The 18454-nt window shown below is 42.1% G+C and overlaps 1 protein-coding gene across 1 annotated transcript in view; it reads left to right on the top strand.

Annotated features, from left to right (window-relative positions):
• The window catches only part of VSIG10L2 (V-set and immunoglobulin domain containing 10 like 2), a 66388-nt gene that overhangs the window by 34969 nt on the left and 12965 nt on the right, over window positions 1-18454 (top strand). The window contains exon 8 of the mRNA XM_030220463.1: window positions 870-1178. Within this exon, the coding sequence (XP_030076323.1) occupies window positions 870-1178 (309 nt within the window). The remainder of the gene's footprint in view (window positions 1-869; window positions 1179-18454) is intronic.

The following is an 18454-nucleotide window of genomic DNA, read 5'->3' on the forward strand; positions in this document are numbered from 1 at the left end:
GGTACTGCCTTTTATCACACCTTGATAATTCCCCATTCACCTTATGTCCAGAATTACCTATGCAGACCCAGATTTTTTGTAAAGCACCTATACTTCTGGCACCACTGCTGATCATATATATGCTTTTAAATATTGACTTCATAACTATCTTTTCTGACAAAGCCTAATAAGGAATATGGGGATTTAAAAAAAGAAAGTTTCCGCTTGTCTCAACATTCATTTCAACCTCAATAGTAAGTAGAACATGCCGTTGAGGATGAACTGTGCTTGTTTTGCTGGCATATGAATTCTGTGCTAAGACTTTTTTTTCTTGGTGCTGCTATCTGTGTATTTTACTGTGGAGTCTGTGGTTTAAAATGTTGCAGTACCTCCATGTCCTTTTGTGAGTTGGAATCACCACTACTTGTGCTGCACTGAACTCATTACCCAGGGTTTGGAGTTTAAGAAATACAAGTGTTTATAGATTGTATTCCATGTTTCCCCAAAGCCATTTATCTAATAGAGGTAACATCGCTACAGAGTGGAAGTTCTGATTTCATTTCCCCATCTAGTTAATTGACTCATCTTAAGCTCAATCCTTTACACCATCTGCTTAACCACTTTTCTAAGAACCGTATAACCAATGATGGCATTTGCATCCCACCACCTGTGAACGGTTGGTTATATGGAGTAAATAAGAAAATAAGTAGATTGGAATTATGATCACTGCAGGCTTTATCTGTCACCGTATTCTATATATCTAGGTTTCACTCTGGAACTGCTATTGGAGACTTCATTTCACAGCTTTTGTCCATGATGGTTACCAAGTGTATGAAAATTGTTTTGAAGGAAAGGGTTGTTATGATCTTTTATATAATTTCTTTCCACAGAGTACCCCAACCCTCCCAACGTCACAATCAGCAAACTAATGTACAGTCGTCAAAGGACTGAAGTTGATGTGGAATGGATGACCCAAGGCAGAGGGAACTTGACTGGGTTCATGGTGCAGCGGCGGGTGAGCAAAAGGTCCTCTCCTCGTAGCACAAGGAAGGTAGATTCTTGGGATATCGTTGCCGACATCCAACCAGAGATCCGGGACCACAAAGTAGGAGGGTTGAACCCCTCTGTGCTATATGCTTTCCGAATACTTGCTGTTAACCACAGGACAACTGGCTACCCCTCAGAGGTTAAAACCCCAGGTAATGATGTATATGTCAAGGTAGCACCAGAATTGCTTTTGTGGTTACATTTGTGTTATCAACTGCATTAAGAAGTCAGATCTTCTAGTCTTCCAGACCTATCCCAAGAACCCCCCCCCCCCCCCCCCCCCCCCCGCAAAGCAAAACAAACTAGAAAGTAAAAATGAAAGTGCTGAAAATATTGCAATGGAGTCTGTTGGTGAAAGCATGGAACTACTAGATGGGAGAAATCATGGGATCTCAGTTTTAGTTCTACCTTTGCTGCTGACTTCCTGTGTGATCTTGGGCAAAATCAGGTTCTCTTTCTAAATTTGTTTACTAAAACGGTAACTGGTAATAACACTGAGCATAATATGAATGATCCATCTCTGCTCTTGACTTTAGTACTTATTGTTATGAGAAAATGAAATCTTTCTATGTATATTAGGATTATGCTTACTCTGATATAGAATGTACATGCTGTAGGATAATAGAATTGTATCTCACTGCAGAATGGTAATCGCTGAAATAAGTTGCTGAAGTAAGAAAGGCCATTTACTAGCTTGTTAGTAAATAATAGCCCACAATCATCTTTGAAGCTTGGAATGTTGTTTTGTTTCTTATTTTTTGTATTTCTCTTACAAAGTTATAAGAGTGACATTGACTAATGAGGTAGCAACAGGAAGGAAAAGCAATGGGAAGTACGAAGGCTGAGAAAAAGGAATGAAAAACTAGGTTGAAGAGGCAGCTCTTTAACTGAGGGCAAGACATACAAATAGATGGTCACCATGGCTGAAAACATTACCTGAAGACTAGAAATTTGCATAAATTGCAGGGTCAGGATCTGGGTCTTCAGGAAAATACTGTAAATTCCAGGCAGAAGCCTGGCTCGTTTACTGCTCTAGCTCCTGTCCTTCAGACAGAATGTGTGTAAATTCTAATTATTGCAGATAATTGCTTTTTAACACCAGTTAACAGTGCTGATTAGCTTGTTAATCAATTAGGTTATGCATGTTGTTATAGAATATGCTTTCATTTCCATGTGTATCTCGTAACACGATATATAGAATCCTAGGGATTATGCAGGTACTTTCTCTGTCTCTAGTGGGTTTACAATCTAAGTTTGTGTACCTAGGGCAATGGAGGGTTGTGACTTGCCCAGGATCACAAGGAGCTGCAGTGAGAATTGAACCCAGTTCCCCAGGATCTCAGTCTGCTGCACTAACCATAGGCTACTCCTCCACTCCACGAGGGGAGGAATTGGAGAAGAGAGCAGGGGAATTGTTTCTGCTGTGTCCACTCCAGCTTCATCCACTAGCCTTCTGCAAACATATTAAGAAGAGGCAGCATGTGGAGAGAAATAGGAGGGTGGAGGCTGAGTCAGACACAACCCAATTCGCAAATCTCTGTAATCATTCCTAGGACTTCAGAAGAGGAAGAGAAGTTGGTAGACGACACTCTAGAGTGCAAGGCAGGGAACTGTGAGTGGTCTATGAGGGAAGGAGAATACTGGGGTCAGCCCTAGAGGCAGTGGCGTAGCCACAGGTGGGCCTGGGTGGGCCGGGGCCCACCCACTTAGGGCTCAGGCCCATCCAACAGTAGCACATGGTAATGAAAATGCTGCTCTCCACAATACTGGCACCTTCGCATGCTCAGTTTTCAGCGCATGCCTGCTGCAGACTACCAAGGTGGAGACTGGAGAGAAGCATTTTCCCACCAGCTGAGATATGTTTTTGGTGTGTGGGTGGGGGAGAGAACATTTGGTGCCCACCCACTTCTTGCCTAGGCCCACCCAAAATCTGCTGTCTGGCTACACCCCTGCAAGGAGGAGGGAGAACTAGTGGGGGGGGGGGGGGGGGGGGGGAGAGGGGAGGGGAGAGAAAATAGACTCTTAATCAACAGCAATCATAGGATTAGATTTACTAACCTGCATTGTGATTTAGTGCATGCTGTAAGTAAAAAGGTCTCTTTGACAATATCGGGAGGACAATAGGGAGATAGATGAAGTGCTGGACTTGGGGACACAGAAGGACAGGGAGACAGAGAGGGGGAATATGGAGATATTTTTCACTCAAATAATAGTTAAGCTCTGCAGCTCATTGCCGGAGGATATGATAACAATGGTTAGCATATCTGGGGTTAAAAAAAGATTTGGACAAGTTCTTGGAGGAAAAGTCCAAGGTCTGCTATTGAGATAGACATAGGGGAAGCTACACTGGTAGCACAGAATGTTGCTACTATTTGGGTTCTTGCCAGGTACTTGTGACCTGGATTGACCACTGTTGGAAGCAGGATACTGGACTAGATGGACCATTGATCTGACCCAGTATGGCTATTCTTATGTTCTTATGCTGGTTGGAGGGGAAAGAAAAAAGAAAGAAAGAGAAAGAAGGAAGGAAGGTAGATTCTGGATAGGGAGGAGGGGGGGGGGGGGAGAGAGAGAGACTAGAGTTCATGAAATTCTGGGGAGTAAGGATGAGGAAGAAGAGGTTAATAAGGAATGGGAAGCTGTAGGTATGTGCTATAAAAACAGGGAAGATAAAGGAGAGAAAACAAAGAAGACAGGAAGAGAGATAAGAAATGGCAAATAGATATGAAAACCTGCAAAACAAGTTAAGAGAAGAAGAATATTGAAACATTTAAAGTTAGCTATTTAAGAACATAGGTCCAGATTCAGTAAATGATAACCAAAATTGGGCACTGGAAAAATCTGCACTAATTTGTATGCTATACAGGGTGCTTTGCGCCGTGTGCCCTTTATAGAATAGAATACTTGGCATGCAAGTCGGGCATGCAACACAGGAATTCTATAACACTGTGCCTATATTTTTGGAATGCCCTGCCCATGCCCCTCCCATAGCCACACCCCCTTACGGGTTGCATGTGAGACACTTTGGGCACGCAATGTTCATAGAATAGCGTGTAGGCGATCCATAAGTAATCCAAATAAATTGCAATGCCAATAACTGAATTTTAATGGCTCATTAATTAGTTTGCGCACAGATCTCAGGATCACGCCTCGTTTGGGTTACCTTTACAGAATCTGGGGAATAATGTCCAATTATGTGTTGTTACAAAACTATTGGAGGGAAGAAATTATAGAAACTATTGCAGTAGTATTTAACTTTATTTTTTATTTATTTATTTATTTTTAAAATGAATTTTAGCATTTACATTTATGCAATAAAACATAAATTTGAATATAAAGAAATAGAGAAAAGGAAATTAAATCCTAATAGGAAAATAACACACATAGTTTTTAGTCCACAATTAATTGATCCAAGATCTAGGAAATGTGACTTTTAAATCTCAATTACATTAATTGAAACAATTACAAACTATAGAGCAGAGGGAAACTGCGTAATGCAGCTGAGACTTAGCACTAGTGATCTAGAACTGCTACAACGTTATTCTTTAGAAGAAATAAATTCTATCAACTTCCCTGGGTCAAAAAACATGTGGAGGGGATAATCAAACGGAAACGCCTATCTCCATGGGCGTTTATCTCCGAGAACGGGTCCGTGAAGGGGCGGGCTGAACCGTATTTTTGAAAAAAATGGACGTTTTTGAGCTGGGCGTTTGTTTTTTTTAGTGATAATGGAAACTAAAAACGCCCAGCTCAAAAATGTCCTAATCCGAGCCATTTGGTCATGGGAGGGGCCACGATTCGTAGTACACTGGCCCCCCTGATATGCCAGGACACCAACTGGGCACCCTAGGTCAGTGCGGTGGACTTCAGAAAAAGCTCCCACATGCATAGCTCCCTTACCACGGGTGCTGAGCTCCCAACCCCCTCCCCCAAAACCCACTACCCACAAATGTACAACACTACCATAGCTCTTAGGGGTGAAGAGGTCACCTATATGTGGGTAGAGTGGGTTTTGGAGGCCTCCCATTTACCAGAACAAGTGTTACAGGTGGGGGGGGGGGGGGGGGGGGATGGGCCTGGGGCCACCTGGCTGAAGTGCACTGTGGTACCCTCTAAAAGTGCTCCAGGGACCTGCATACACGCAGGCCTCTAGGACTGGTTGCTGCTATATAACATTGGCACACCAGTTGACACCTGAAGACTAATCTCTCCGAAAATGTCCTTTATTGGAATAACCGCCTTTACTCACAGTTAACTGCAGATCAGAGGTTGTGCCCCACTGGCAGCGAGTCTCCCTGGTACTGAGATGAGCAGTAGGTCAGAGCTGGCAGAATGCTGTACAATGCCCTCTTTCAGCCACATTCAAGGTAAGAACTAAGTTCTCTAACATGGATAACACAGGAAAGGGAACTAAAACTGGCTTACAAAAATGGCCACTACCGCATGGACTACAACAGGAAACACAACAGGGCACACTCTGACCCAGTAGGCAGGGGGAAAAACACCATGGGAGAACAGCCTACCAACTACCAACATTGTGAGACTGTAACACAAGCTAATGAAATCATGGAGCCCAATACCCTACACCCACCACAATGCAATGCTGATGTGACCCTGTACTGCACCCGAGAGCCACATCTGACCCAGGGAAAGGCTGTGAGAGGATCAAACACATTCTGCTGTCATGGAGGTTGGTACGGCATTTGAGGCTGGCATACAAGTTGGAAAAAAAGTTTTTAAAGTGGGTTTTTTTTTGGTGGGAGGGGGTTATTGACCACTGGGGGAGTCCGGAGAGGTCATCCCCGATTCCCTCCAGTGGTCATCTGGGCAGTTGGAGCACTTTTTTGGGACTTGTTCGTGAAAAAAAGGGTCCAAAAAAAGTGGCCCAAAATCGCGGTAAAACGCCTTTTTTTCGATTATCAGCTAAAGATGCCCATCTTTCCTCGACTGATAACCATGCCCCAGTTCCGCCTCCACCACGCCCCGTCAACTTTATTCGTTTCCGCGACGGAGTGCAGTTGGAAACGCCCAAAATCGGCTTTCGATTATACTGATTTGGGCGCCTTTGCGAGACAAATGTCTATCTCCCGATTTAGGTCGCACTATAGGCGTTTTTCTCTTTCGAAAATAAGCTGGATAGTGTGTGGAATTCAAAGAAACAATACATTTACACGGAAATTTGAGAAGAAAAGTCCCCCCTGGAATAAGAGGAGACTTGGGGAAATTCAAAAAACGTAAATTATTTCTCCTTATCTGGTTCTCTAAATATTCTATCTTGCGTTTTTGGAAGTTGCTATCTTTTATTAATGTTAATGTTGAAGATTTCACTGATTTCATATCATTTTCTAAGATCTCTATTTTGGTCTTCTGCTCTTGCATCTTACCAGAAAAGTCACTTTGAGCCTGTTTTAATTCCACCACTTCACCCCGCAAAATACCTGATAATTGTTGTAGGCTTGTGTTCAGTCCTTGGATCACTTCCCAAAGTATATCCATTGTAACAGCCGCAGGTTTCAACATTACTCCAGTCCTCACGGAGGGCTCGCCTTGAATTCCCTCAAACACAGGTATCTGTTTCACAGAACCTGCCTGGGTTGTTGCTCCCACTGGCGTCGACGTGGCAACGGGGTCTCCACCCACAGCCGCAAGGATCCCGATTCCGAACTCGGCGTTCTGTTCACTCGCTGCTACCGCCTCTCCTCCAGGTCTTGGAGGTGCAGTTGTCGGGGGAGGACTTTATGACACTCCCTCAGTGCTATGGTCTAATGTGTCTCCCGGACCCCTCGAAGCGTCCACTCTGGTTCCTGGCGCCCGCATACCCGACTCCTCCAAAGTCGTCTGCCACGTGGGAGGAGGGTTCACCCTGCCTGTGGAGGTAGGCATATTGGGCTTCCCTTTCCTCTTTCCCATTATGGGTCCGTGGTTGCTCCCAAGCGATAGATTTCTATTGAGAGTCAGGAGCTGCTTCACGCATGTCTGCTCTCGGCGCCATCTTGGATCGTCAGTAGTATTTAACTTTAAAAAGGGAGGTCATTGTAGAAATTAGAAATTAGTCTAAAAGCAGTGGTGTAAAGGTTAAAAGACTGCTGTTCACTTTTATCATATAACACTTTTGATGTGTTTACTAAATCACGTAGCTGATAGCGGACCCACGCTAATGGTCACTGCATGCTAAAACCAGCCCACATGTTAAGATTCCCTTGCTACCTGCTTAACATGGGTAAGAGAAGCTGAGTGGGTGCACATGCCAACTGTCACAACTGTCAATAGCATAGTTGCACATAACAGCACTTCTAGAGGTAGCATAAAGTGCAGCTGCACTATCAGCAAGCTGGTATTGTGGCCATGTCAGGGGGCAAATCTCTCCAATCCCTCCAAACACAAGACCCCCTGGTAAACCCCCACCCCATTCAAACCTCCATCAAACCTCCCCACAGTGTAACCCTCACAAGATTATCCTTTCCTTCTAAAAGAAAGTCTCAAAGCTTTGTCCTCCACCAGGGTTCCCACAGCTGACCCCCCCCCCCCCCACAACCCGACCCCTCCCTTACCCTGGTAGTTTAGAGGGCCAGGGTGAGACTGTTCCTCCTCTGCCCCCACTCCATGGCTGCACTAGGTTCAAAATGGCACCTATAACCTCTAATAGTAATCTCATGATACTCCTAGGGATCATTCTTTTGTATAAGGGGGGGGGGGGGGACTTCAGCAGGGGAGTTCTTGTGGGTGAGGGTTCCTGTAGGTGGAAGGTAGATCTTGATGAGGTCTTCATGGGGGGTGGTGGTGGTGTGTGTTCAGATCAGGGGCTTATTGAATGCTGTTCTGGGCGGAGGGGCTCTGGTTGCACCACCACAGCATTTTTGATGTTTAGGCTTGTACCAGGCCTTGATGATATGACCCAGCAGATAGCGTTGTATATGCAGGGCAGATACTTATCACAACCCTGCATATCATGACAGTAATGAACCTCATTCCTAAATCAGAATTCTGTATGTTGTGTATGATCCTAATCTCTTAAATTTACTGCTGCTGCTTGCCAAAGAGAGCTTCGTTCTGGAGTTCACAGGATGTATTATATATAGGCAACCTCTCTTGGGGCAATTTTTTCAAATGGGTTAGTTTTGCACATGCCAAATCAAGAAAGAATCTCACTCCTAAGCCAGGGCATGTGGAGTATGATCTCAGTTTCTCAGTGGTATAGCTATGGGGGGCCTTGGGGACCTGGGCCCCCTCCAAAACTGCAGCACCCATTCAATGGCTCCGCCCCCTCCTTATATTGCTGCAGGACTGAGAAGTAGGCAGCATGCTTCCAGCCACCAACCCCAGGACTCCTTGTGCATGCTCAGTTCTTGCGCAAACTGACAAGCGTGAGGAGTCTCAGCGTCAGTGGTTGCAGGACTTGCTGCTGATTTCCTCTGTCCTGCAGCAACTTGAGGAGGGGTTGGGGACAGCTTTGGCAGCAAATCTCTTTCGCTGGCGAGACTTCAGCATCCCTGCAAGCAAAGGCGTTATTTTTAATGCTGGGGGAGGGGAATGAATTGCCCTCCCCCAGTCCACCCCTGGGCCCCCCTAAACACATATGGCTGGCTATACCCCTGTTAACACTAACTGTAAAATTTGCATTGTGACAAAAAGAGCTTCCCTCTGGAATTCGTAAGACGTAACATGTATAGGCAACCTATCCAGGTGTGTTTGGAAATTCTTTTTGATCAAGCCTGTGGCACTCAAAATGGTGGAAAATATTTCTGTATCTTTCTGTTGGAGCTCACCAGCGTCCTCGAGAGCAAATCAGTCTTCATGATTCAGAATACTCTATGAAAAGTTCTAGTTCCTGTCACATAACAAAAGAAACTTTGTGTTATGGAACGGAAACTAGATCTTATCAAAGAAAAAGAAAGTCTGTCTTCAGGGCTCATTCAGCATAGTGGGAATAGGGTTTCAGATAAATAGTCTGATTGGGTTCTCTGACAATATTTTGTCTTCATGTTTGTGACATTTCACCCATGTTATCGTCCTAGCATTTCATATTTTGCTGCTTAACTTGTGCTTCTCTTACAGTTTGAACCTCAAGGATTTATGCTATGTGCTATACAAGTGAGGAGCTTATGTGTGTAGTTCAGACATGCTAGAGGAGTCCCCGGAGAATGAACAAGAGAGCAGACGAAATAAAAAAGCATAAAGAGAACTAACGGGTTAATATTCACTCGGAGCCACCACTAGTTAAAGAACTGCGTTGATACATTTTAAAACGAATTGTCTAACACTAGCATACTAGACTGCGTACGTCTAGTAGTGCTATAGAAATGATAAGAAGTAGTAGCATTTGTAATGCTTAGATCATGACTGCTTGCTATCTATGCAACACAAATGCTATGGTGTCACTTATAAGTCCCATAAATGGACGATTTTGAAGGCAATATTTTATCTTCATGCTTCACAAAAGGAACTCAGGGTGAATTAGCTCTGTTCTGTAAAGAGTTACTCTTGGTTTAGAGTTGCTATCTGAATTTCACAGATGGCAGGCTGTAATGTTTAAAAGGCCACATCACTGGAAGTACAATAGAATGGGGAAAGCGTCACTGTTATCAGTTGTATCAGGAAAAGCTTCCTGTACCGTCTTTCAGCCTTTGCTCATTCCCCTGTCTTTCATGCCTGTAAATCCATCTGGATTCATGGCTCATTTAAGCCTCTTTTTATTTCCCTTGTATTCTGTTTTAGCCTGAGAGGTTAGGAATGGTTTTTGATTTGTGATGTCTTTTACTAAAGTGTTGACTGACCCTGTTAGCTGTCTTTGCCATTAAGAAGATAAGACTTCATTACTTTATCTTGACTGCACAGACTCTGTTTCACTATAGACAATTACAGGGGGAAACTCTCCTCCCTGACTGCACGTTACCAGGTCACACCAGTGTCAGAAAAGGTAGCCATCATAAAAAGAGCTTGGTTTCAAGCTATACACATTAATGTTCCTCTACAAAAGCAAAACTAAATCGTGAAAAAATTATCTTGTAAACTTGATGCTGGATCGTGAAAATGTATCTTGTAAACTTGATGCTAGATCATGAAAAAGTGTTCCTAATGAGAGCTTTATTTTATTTCGGAAAACATATTTGCTCTTTCTATTACCTTCTCTGGGAGTCTTCTTTAGTAAGTAAAAAAGACCATCCTTGCAGCACAGAAAGCCCCTTTATATACCTTTAAAGGCCTAGATTTTTTTTAACGCTTTTTTATTCTATACATCATCAATTCAGCAAACATAACATACAGCAAAGACTGCTAGAACTTGAGAAAACAAGCTTGAAAATTACAGTCATTTGTGACTGCTGAGTGTCCCTCGTATTATGCAAACAATACTGCACAAACTCCTTCCCTTACCCCCATAGGTTTAGTTTGTCTGCTTACTCTGAGGGAGGGAGGTGTAAAAGCTATGGATGATATATTGGCAATGAGGATAGGGTACCTGTCACAAAACACCTAGCCACCCGCCTGGGGTTACCCCGTGGCCACTTAGAGGGTCTATCCCCAGCACAACTCAGGTCCATCTGCACCTGCCGCTTGTGCTCTGCACTGGCCCCCTTCTCCCACCGACTAGGTCACAACCTCCTCTGGGCAAGTCTCCTGCTCTCCAATTATCCCCAGTGATTTCTAGGTTACTGGAGTCACACTCCCAGTGGCCCCACAGTTCTCAGAAAGCACTCACAGACCCAACACACAAACCACCAGGGTTCTTTATCAGTCCAGACAGGCAGAACAAACAAACAATTGTGTTTATTCTCAGAACTTGGAACAGTGGACAAAAATGTGCACCTGGCAAACAATAAAAGGTAACTGAATTATGGATCAATTATAACACAAACTAAACATCTATATACCATCTAAACAGTACCTGGGAAGATCAGGACATATAATTCACCAAGCTTCAGCAAAGAGATCTGTCTCTCTTTCTTCCTAGCTAAGACTGAACCAACAGCCAGCATTTGCTGGGTAATTTTCAAAACTCCAGTTCAATCAGATTCCAGAACAGTCAAGTTTCAAATAAAAACTGGTTACATTACTACAAGTACTTCCTATTATCTGTGTGCCAAATAAAGAAAGAGAAGTCTGTTCTCTGTAATAGCTTTAAGCATAAGCATGCACCATCTGTTGGCCACACAGGAGAAATACACTTCACAACATAATGCAGGAAAATATCCAATACATTTTACATGCTTAAAACACACTGTTTCTTCACATAACCAATTCAGCATTAGCATCCCAACATCTGCTGGCCACACAGGAGAAATACACTTCAGAACATAATGTCGCATGTCGGCCAGCAGTCCCTTTGTCTATAGCTGCAAACAAAAGCTAAGTCACATATTATTGAAATTTTTTTCTGAGATTTATTTTTATTTGTTACATTTGTATCCCACATTTTCCCACCTATTTGCAGGCTCAATGTGGCTTACATAGTACCGTAGTGGCGTTCACCAGTTCCGGAATGAGCAAATACAGGTGTTATTGTAGTAGAATAGGTTCATGTAAGGTAGGTATATTAGGGAACTTAGGAAGGAAGAGGGAAGTTGGGGTGTGTCCATTACGATTTTTGGTTTTGTTGTGTTGCAGGTGCTCAGGCTTTTATGTTGGGTCAGTGGGATATGCCTTTCTGAACAGGTTTGTTTTTAGCTCTTTCTGGAAATTTAGGTGGTCATACGTTGTTTTTATTATTTTTGGCAGTGCGTTCCATAGTTGTGCACTTAAATAGGAAAAGCTGGATGCATACGTTAATTTGTATTTGAGACCTTTGCTGCTTGGGTAGTGAAGATTTAGGTATGTTCGTGCTAATCTTGTTGCATTTCTGGTTGGCAAGTCTATGAGGTCTGTCATGTATCCCGGGGCTGCGCCGTAGATAATTTTATGAACCAGGGTGCAGATTTTAAAAGCAATACGTTCTTTGATTGGGAGCCAGTGCAGTAGATATGAGTCAAACAATTCAATTATGCCTATTTCTTCTTCCCATTCTTCTAAAGTACCAGTACACCATCTCAGTAAGCTTTTTGTGCTTTGTCACAGTGCTTCATAGAATAAATTTTACGTTTCCACCCACAGACACCAACATTGCTACCATCATTCTTTCCATCTCCATGAGTTCTAACATCTTGTCATACCATAGAATTAATAGAGCTGCTCCTCTATCCATTTCTGCAACACACATTTTCTTTGCGAAAGGGATTGGAGTTCTATTATGTTGTCTACCCACCATGGCTCAATTAAATTGGCTGAATAACGATAGCAGTGGTTCTGCTATTTTAAAACCTGCACTAATCTTCCAACATAGCGTCTGGGATTCACCGTCAGATTATGTAACCTTCTGCTTAATTTCTGGTTGTACATGGTATGGTCCTCTTCTATAGTGTTCAGGTCAATTATAAAAATTAAGGGGCCGATAATCAGACCGTGGAAGGGAGCCTGGCTAACTCCTGTAGTCAGCAGTCAATCCGGATATTCAATGACAGGCCGTTTCCAGTGACCATCACTGAATATCCAGTTTATTTTGCTAATTGGAAATATTCAGCAGAGGATATAGCCAGTTATCCCATGCTGAATATCTCCAGGTAGCCGGTTAAATGACATTTAACTGGCCAGGCACTGTTCCTAGATGATTAAATGGTTTTGAATATTGGGGGGGGGGGGGGGGTAGTATTTATGTTTTTTAGTTTATATTTTATTAAAGTTTTCAATTTTATAAAGAAACAAAAGTAATAATGTATTAAAGAAATAAACAAGTACTTAAAAAAAGCAGTCCACATCACAGGGGAAAGTCTTATCCTACCCTTAGCTGACTGAAATAATGATAAATCTCAGGTTCTTGGTCTCTACAATATTCAGTCTATCTATACAGGCCCAAAGTATCTCTTATCACTGTGGCACCAGCCACTTCCACTGTGGAAACATGACCCATATTGCTAGTAACAGATATTGGCAGAAGGTGCTGGACAGGGGAAGAGCAAATGGGGATCACTCCTGTCCCAGAGACCCGCTAGACCAGCAGGTATGTGCTGGTGGGCCCTGAGGGATTGAAGGTGGAGCTTCTGATCAGGGGGTTGAGATGTGGATCTGGGGATTGGGGAGTTTCTGATTGGGAGGGATTGGGGGGGGGGGGGGGTGAGGGAACAACACCATGGCCCTTTTAAGATGTGACCTAAAACCATCAAGCAACAGCTTTGAGGTCCGATGTTCCCAGGCTACTGGTATAATTCTGTTTGCAAGGTGGCTCACAAGCAGCATTATGCACCATGATAGCAACCTGCAGTTGGAAGCATTGGCAGGAGAAAACATATGGCATTTGAATCAAGTAGTTAGACCTTCCAACTAATCCATACTTCTCTTAGTTACAGCTTCAATATTCTCTTAAGCAAGCATTGTGCATTTGGGAGGTATAGATGAATGAATGGGATTTAGAAACAGTGACTATTAAATTCTCCTGTTCACCTAAATTGGCTTCCAAATTCTGAACCTGAATTGGGTGGTTCTATTTTGGATAATTCCTGGGAAAGGCTTTGGCTAAATAACTATTGTCAATCTCTGTTTGTCTCATTGACCCAATTTCTCTTTTTCCTAGCTCATCGAGCATCATCGACTCAGTGTTGACTGGGAAAGTTAACAACAATCTCTGTTGGTTTTGTCAGAGTAATCTAGGAATTCAAGTGCATCTTTTGTATGACTGCCAAAATATTCAAGGTTATTGGAATGCAGTTTGGATCAAACTCGTGGCCATATTTCATCTTCCTTAAAGATAGTAATCTGGAAATCTTTAGCTCTGACCACAGTTTTAATGAAAACAGATGCTTCTGTACTAGATTTCTTTTTATCAGTTATGATTAAAGGTAGTTCTGAACCACTCAAATAAAATACAATTGTTGATGCACATATGTGGTGGAACTTGCTGGTACAGTATCGAAAATATGAGATTGCCATGACTGAGAAACAACGCTATACAGATCTAAGATCAAGCAGATGGACAACAATGGATAAGATTGCAACTGGTTCTATGGTATTTGGTATATTCAGGAATTGCTAAGTTAAATGAAAACATGATATTAATTATTAATCAGGGGCCCTTTAGACTCCAATAAGTGAGAATCTGCAGCTATACCTGGATATTTGGCCGCATCAAAGATCGCTAAGAGCTTGGATTGAATGACCCTTCAATAGGAGTAGGAATTAAACAATGAATCAGCAATCTAAACTCATATCAAAAAAGATGCTTCAGATGAAAGAGAGGCATGACAACCCCATAAATGGGGGGGAGAGGGGTCAAGAAGAAACCATAACCAAAGATACTCTAAACAGACAGCGTGAAAAACCATACCTGAACAATAGCCAAAAGGCCTGATGTCTGGGAATAGCAAGGAAGGAGCCACCCTAAAGTGTGCCAAAAAGAGCAATCTGTTCAGCCTCATGAGTAGCAGTGAAGAAGAATGCGTCTGCTGCTGATGACATTTGAAAGTAAAGGCCACAAATAAAAACAAAAATAACTATTAACAGTGTCCCACTATACATATTACAGATACAGTGAGCACCGCAGGTAACAGTGAAGATGCTTCTCTTGCTGTCATCATCTGAAACCACTCAGTGATGGGGGCCCACAGCAAAGTAGGAGAATTAAACCTCAGGGAGAACAACTAAAATAAAACAAAACAGAAAGTAAAGTCAATGTTTCTCTTTGTATTTATTTGTCTTCTGTCTCACCCTCCTTTTCCCTCTATTAATCCTTTGCTTCATGTCTTTCTCTGGCTTCCCTCTCTCTCTCTCTCTCTGCCTCTGCTTCTTCTTAGCTTCTGTGTCTGTGTCCAGCTGGCCTTTCTGGCCATCCTCTCTGTTCCTATTTCTTTGGTTGGTTCTTTCTCCATTTGCAGGCAGGAAACAGAAATGCATAGTAGCCAAGAGAGGTCCATGAGTGGCACACCTCTGCTATTGTCTTGCTCATAGGATCTCTGGCAGAAAGGAAGGGCTTCAGCAAAATAGCAGCTTACTAAGCAGCTCTGTATACGCAGCACTTTCCTTGATCTCACTTAATTTTGTTCCTCCAAGATCTTAGGCCTCCAGACACATCCTGTCATTCAGTGTAGGACAGTAGCTGATGCCTACTACAGCACTCTTGAAGTCAGGTGTCAGAGAAGTCTTAAGGCTCCAACCCCATAAGGTTGGTGCCCTGGAGGGGCAAGCCACACCCTGGCAAATCCTCCGTAGGCAACAAGTTTCAGTGCTGAACTATTCTTCGAATGAAAAAATATTTCCTTCTTTTTGTTTTAAAAATATTTCCATGCAATTTCATTGCGTGTCCCTTGGTCTTTGTACTTTTTGAGTGAAAAATTGATTCACCTGCTCGTGCTCCACACCACTCAGGATTTTGTAGACTTCAATCATATGCCCCCCTCAGCCATCTCTTTTCCAAGCTGAAGAGCCCTATCCTCTTTAGCCTTTCCTCATATGGGAGCAGTTTCATCCTCTCTATCATTTTGGTCTCTCGTCTTTAAACCTTTTCTAATTCTGCTATATGCTTTTTGAGATATAGCGACCAGAACTGAACACAATACTCAAGGCGAGGTCACACCATGGCACAATACAGAGGCTTTATAATATTTTTGGTCTTATTTTGCATCCCTCTCCTAATAATTCCTAACATCCTGTTTGTTTTTTTGGCCACCGCTGCACACTGGGCAGAAGATTTCAATGTATTGTCTACAATGACACCTAGGTCTTTTTCTTGAGTGCTAACTCCTAAAGTGGACCCTAGCATCAGATAGCTATGATTCGGATTATTCTTCCCAATGTGCATCACTTTGCATTTGTCTACGTTAAATTTCATGTGCCATTTGGATGCCCAGTGTTTCAGTTTCCTAAGGTCTTCCTGCAATTTTTCACAATCCGCATGTGTTTTGGCAACTTTAAATAGTTTTGTGTTATCTGCAAATTTAATCACCTCACTCGTTGTTCCAATTTCCAGATCATTTATAATGCACAAGAGAGATTTGCATACCAAGAAGACAGTGCATGCAAATATATTATTTACCGCCTTTTTGATATAAAGTAGAAGACCAGCTACAGCAAGCCAACTTCTGACTGGATGCTGTCTTAAAATTAAGGGAATCCTTGATGACCTCTAACATTTCCTGAGTAGTGATTGAAGCATTTAATTTCTTTTGCTCAAGATGTGACAATGTGAGTAACCAAAGATTATTCACATACCCACGAATTCTATAAAAGTTGCTAAAAATTGCACACACAAAGTTGGGTGTGTGCCCAATTTGCACACGCAATTTATTTGAATAACAAGCCAATTAGCACTGATAATTGTGCCCTAACAATCAATTATCAGTTCTAATTGGCATCAATTAGACATTATGGACTAGATTCTATATATTATGTCCAAGTAATCGGCGTCAAAATGAAATATGCCTAGGCATATTCTATAAAGTACACCTACATTTAGGGACCCCCCATTAGGTGTACTTTATAGAATAAGCCTAAATTTCCACACGGTTTATGAAATATGCCGAGCGTCCGCCTATGTGACTAAATTTAGTCACAGGCAGTTACGCCAACTAAAACTTGATGTAAAAGCTGATGCCTAAATTACTTGCTTTTAGAAACACTCATGATCCCGTTCATTCCATGTTCATGGCCACACTCCCTTTTCAACTATGCGACTTAGAATTTAAAGCGCTGCATACATCTAGTAGCACTATAGAAATGATAAGTAGTAGTAGTAGAATCTACGTGCATCACGTTATAGAATACACTTAGTTGTGCACTTAAATTCTAATTAATGTCAATTAGTATCAATAATTGCTTGTTAAATAGCAATTATTGGCACTAATTGGCTTGTTAACTGATTAAGTTGCGCACACAAATCCAGAATATGAATGGATTTGCATGTGCAACTTAAGTCACGCTACATAGAATCCAGGGGTATGCGTGTAAATTAGGTGCTGAGACTCGTGTAAAAATTATGCACAGGTCCAAAAAGGTGGTATAGCCATAGGAGGGTCATGGACGGATCAGGGGCATTCCTTTACTTTATTTTATTTATTTATTGCATTTGTACCCCACATTTTCCCACCTCTTTGCAGGCTCAATGTGGTTTACATTACATTGTGAATAGTGGAAATCTATAAGAAAATATACATTTAGTATTGCTTAAGGATCTTGGGTAACATGATAATAGTAATAGATAATAGTAAAAGATAATCTAAAGAAAATATACTTTACGTGCGTTGTTGTAGAATAAAGGGGATCAACATCTAATTTAGGTGCAGGGAATTACACCAAGGTATTGTTGTTGTAAATGGTTGCACCTAGAAATAGTCATGGTTCCCGGGGCTAAGTGCTATTGTATAAATGGGGCCTAACTTTAAGATTTTTTAGGTGCCATGTATTTATTTATTTGTTACATTTGTATCCAACATTTTCCCACCTATTTGTAGGCTCATTGTGGCTTACATAGTACCGGAGAGTCATTTGCAGACTCCAGTGTGAACAAATACAATTTGATGTTATGGTAGGATAAAGTTCATGTGGCAGAGCCACATTAGGAATCATAGAGCTGAAGAGTTGTGCTATGTTCATTACGTGCTTTAGTTTTCTTGTGTAGCCGAGATCAGGCATTTAAGTTGGATCGGCGGTAGGGTACGCCTTTTTAAACAGGGTGGTTTTTAGTATTTTCCAGAAGTTTAGGTGGTTGTACGTCGTTTTCAAGGCTTTTGGTAGCGCGTTCCACAGTTGTGTGCTTATGTAGGAAAAGCTGGATGCGTAGTTAGATTTGTATTTAAGTCCTTTACAGCTTGGGTAGTGTAGATTTAGATACGTTTGCGTTAATTCAGATGTGTTTCTGGTAGGTAAGTGGATTAAGTCTGTCATGTATCCAGGGGCTTCGCCGTAGATGATTTTGTGAACCAGAGTGCAGATTTTGAAGGCAATGTGTTCTTTGATTGGGAGCCAGTGTAATTTTTCCCAGAGGGGTTTTGCACTTTCAAATCGCGTTTTTCCAAATATAAGCTTAGCTGCCGTGTTTTGAGTGGTCTGAAGTTTCTTTAAGGTTTGTTCTTTGCATCCTGTAAATATTTTTTTTTTGCATCCTATAAATATTTATAGAATTTAGTCCATAATGTTCTTGGTTTCTACCATGTCTCTGCTGCGTGTAACATTTTGTAAAACTCTCTGAATGTTTCACAGATTTTCTCTGATGTTATTTTCAGAATACTGAGATGAATTTATGGGACAATTCTATATCTGGGTACTCTAATGTCACACAGTGAGAGCCTATTCTATAAAGCATCTGGACACCCAGATTCTCTTATAGATTCTTAGCCTAACTGGGAAAGAACCAAAGACCAACCAATTCACCAAAGGAGCCCAGAGTAAAGTGTCTAAGTTTATTGATGCATGC

The sequence above is a fragment of the Microcaecilia unicolor genome, chromosome 12 (assembly GCF_901765095.1).
Source record: "Microcaecilia unicolor chromosome 12, aMicUni1.1, whole genome shotgun sequence".
NCBI lineage: Eukaryota > Metazoa > Chordata > Amphibia > Gymnophiona > Siphonopidae > Microcaecilia > Microcaecilia unicolor.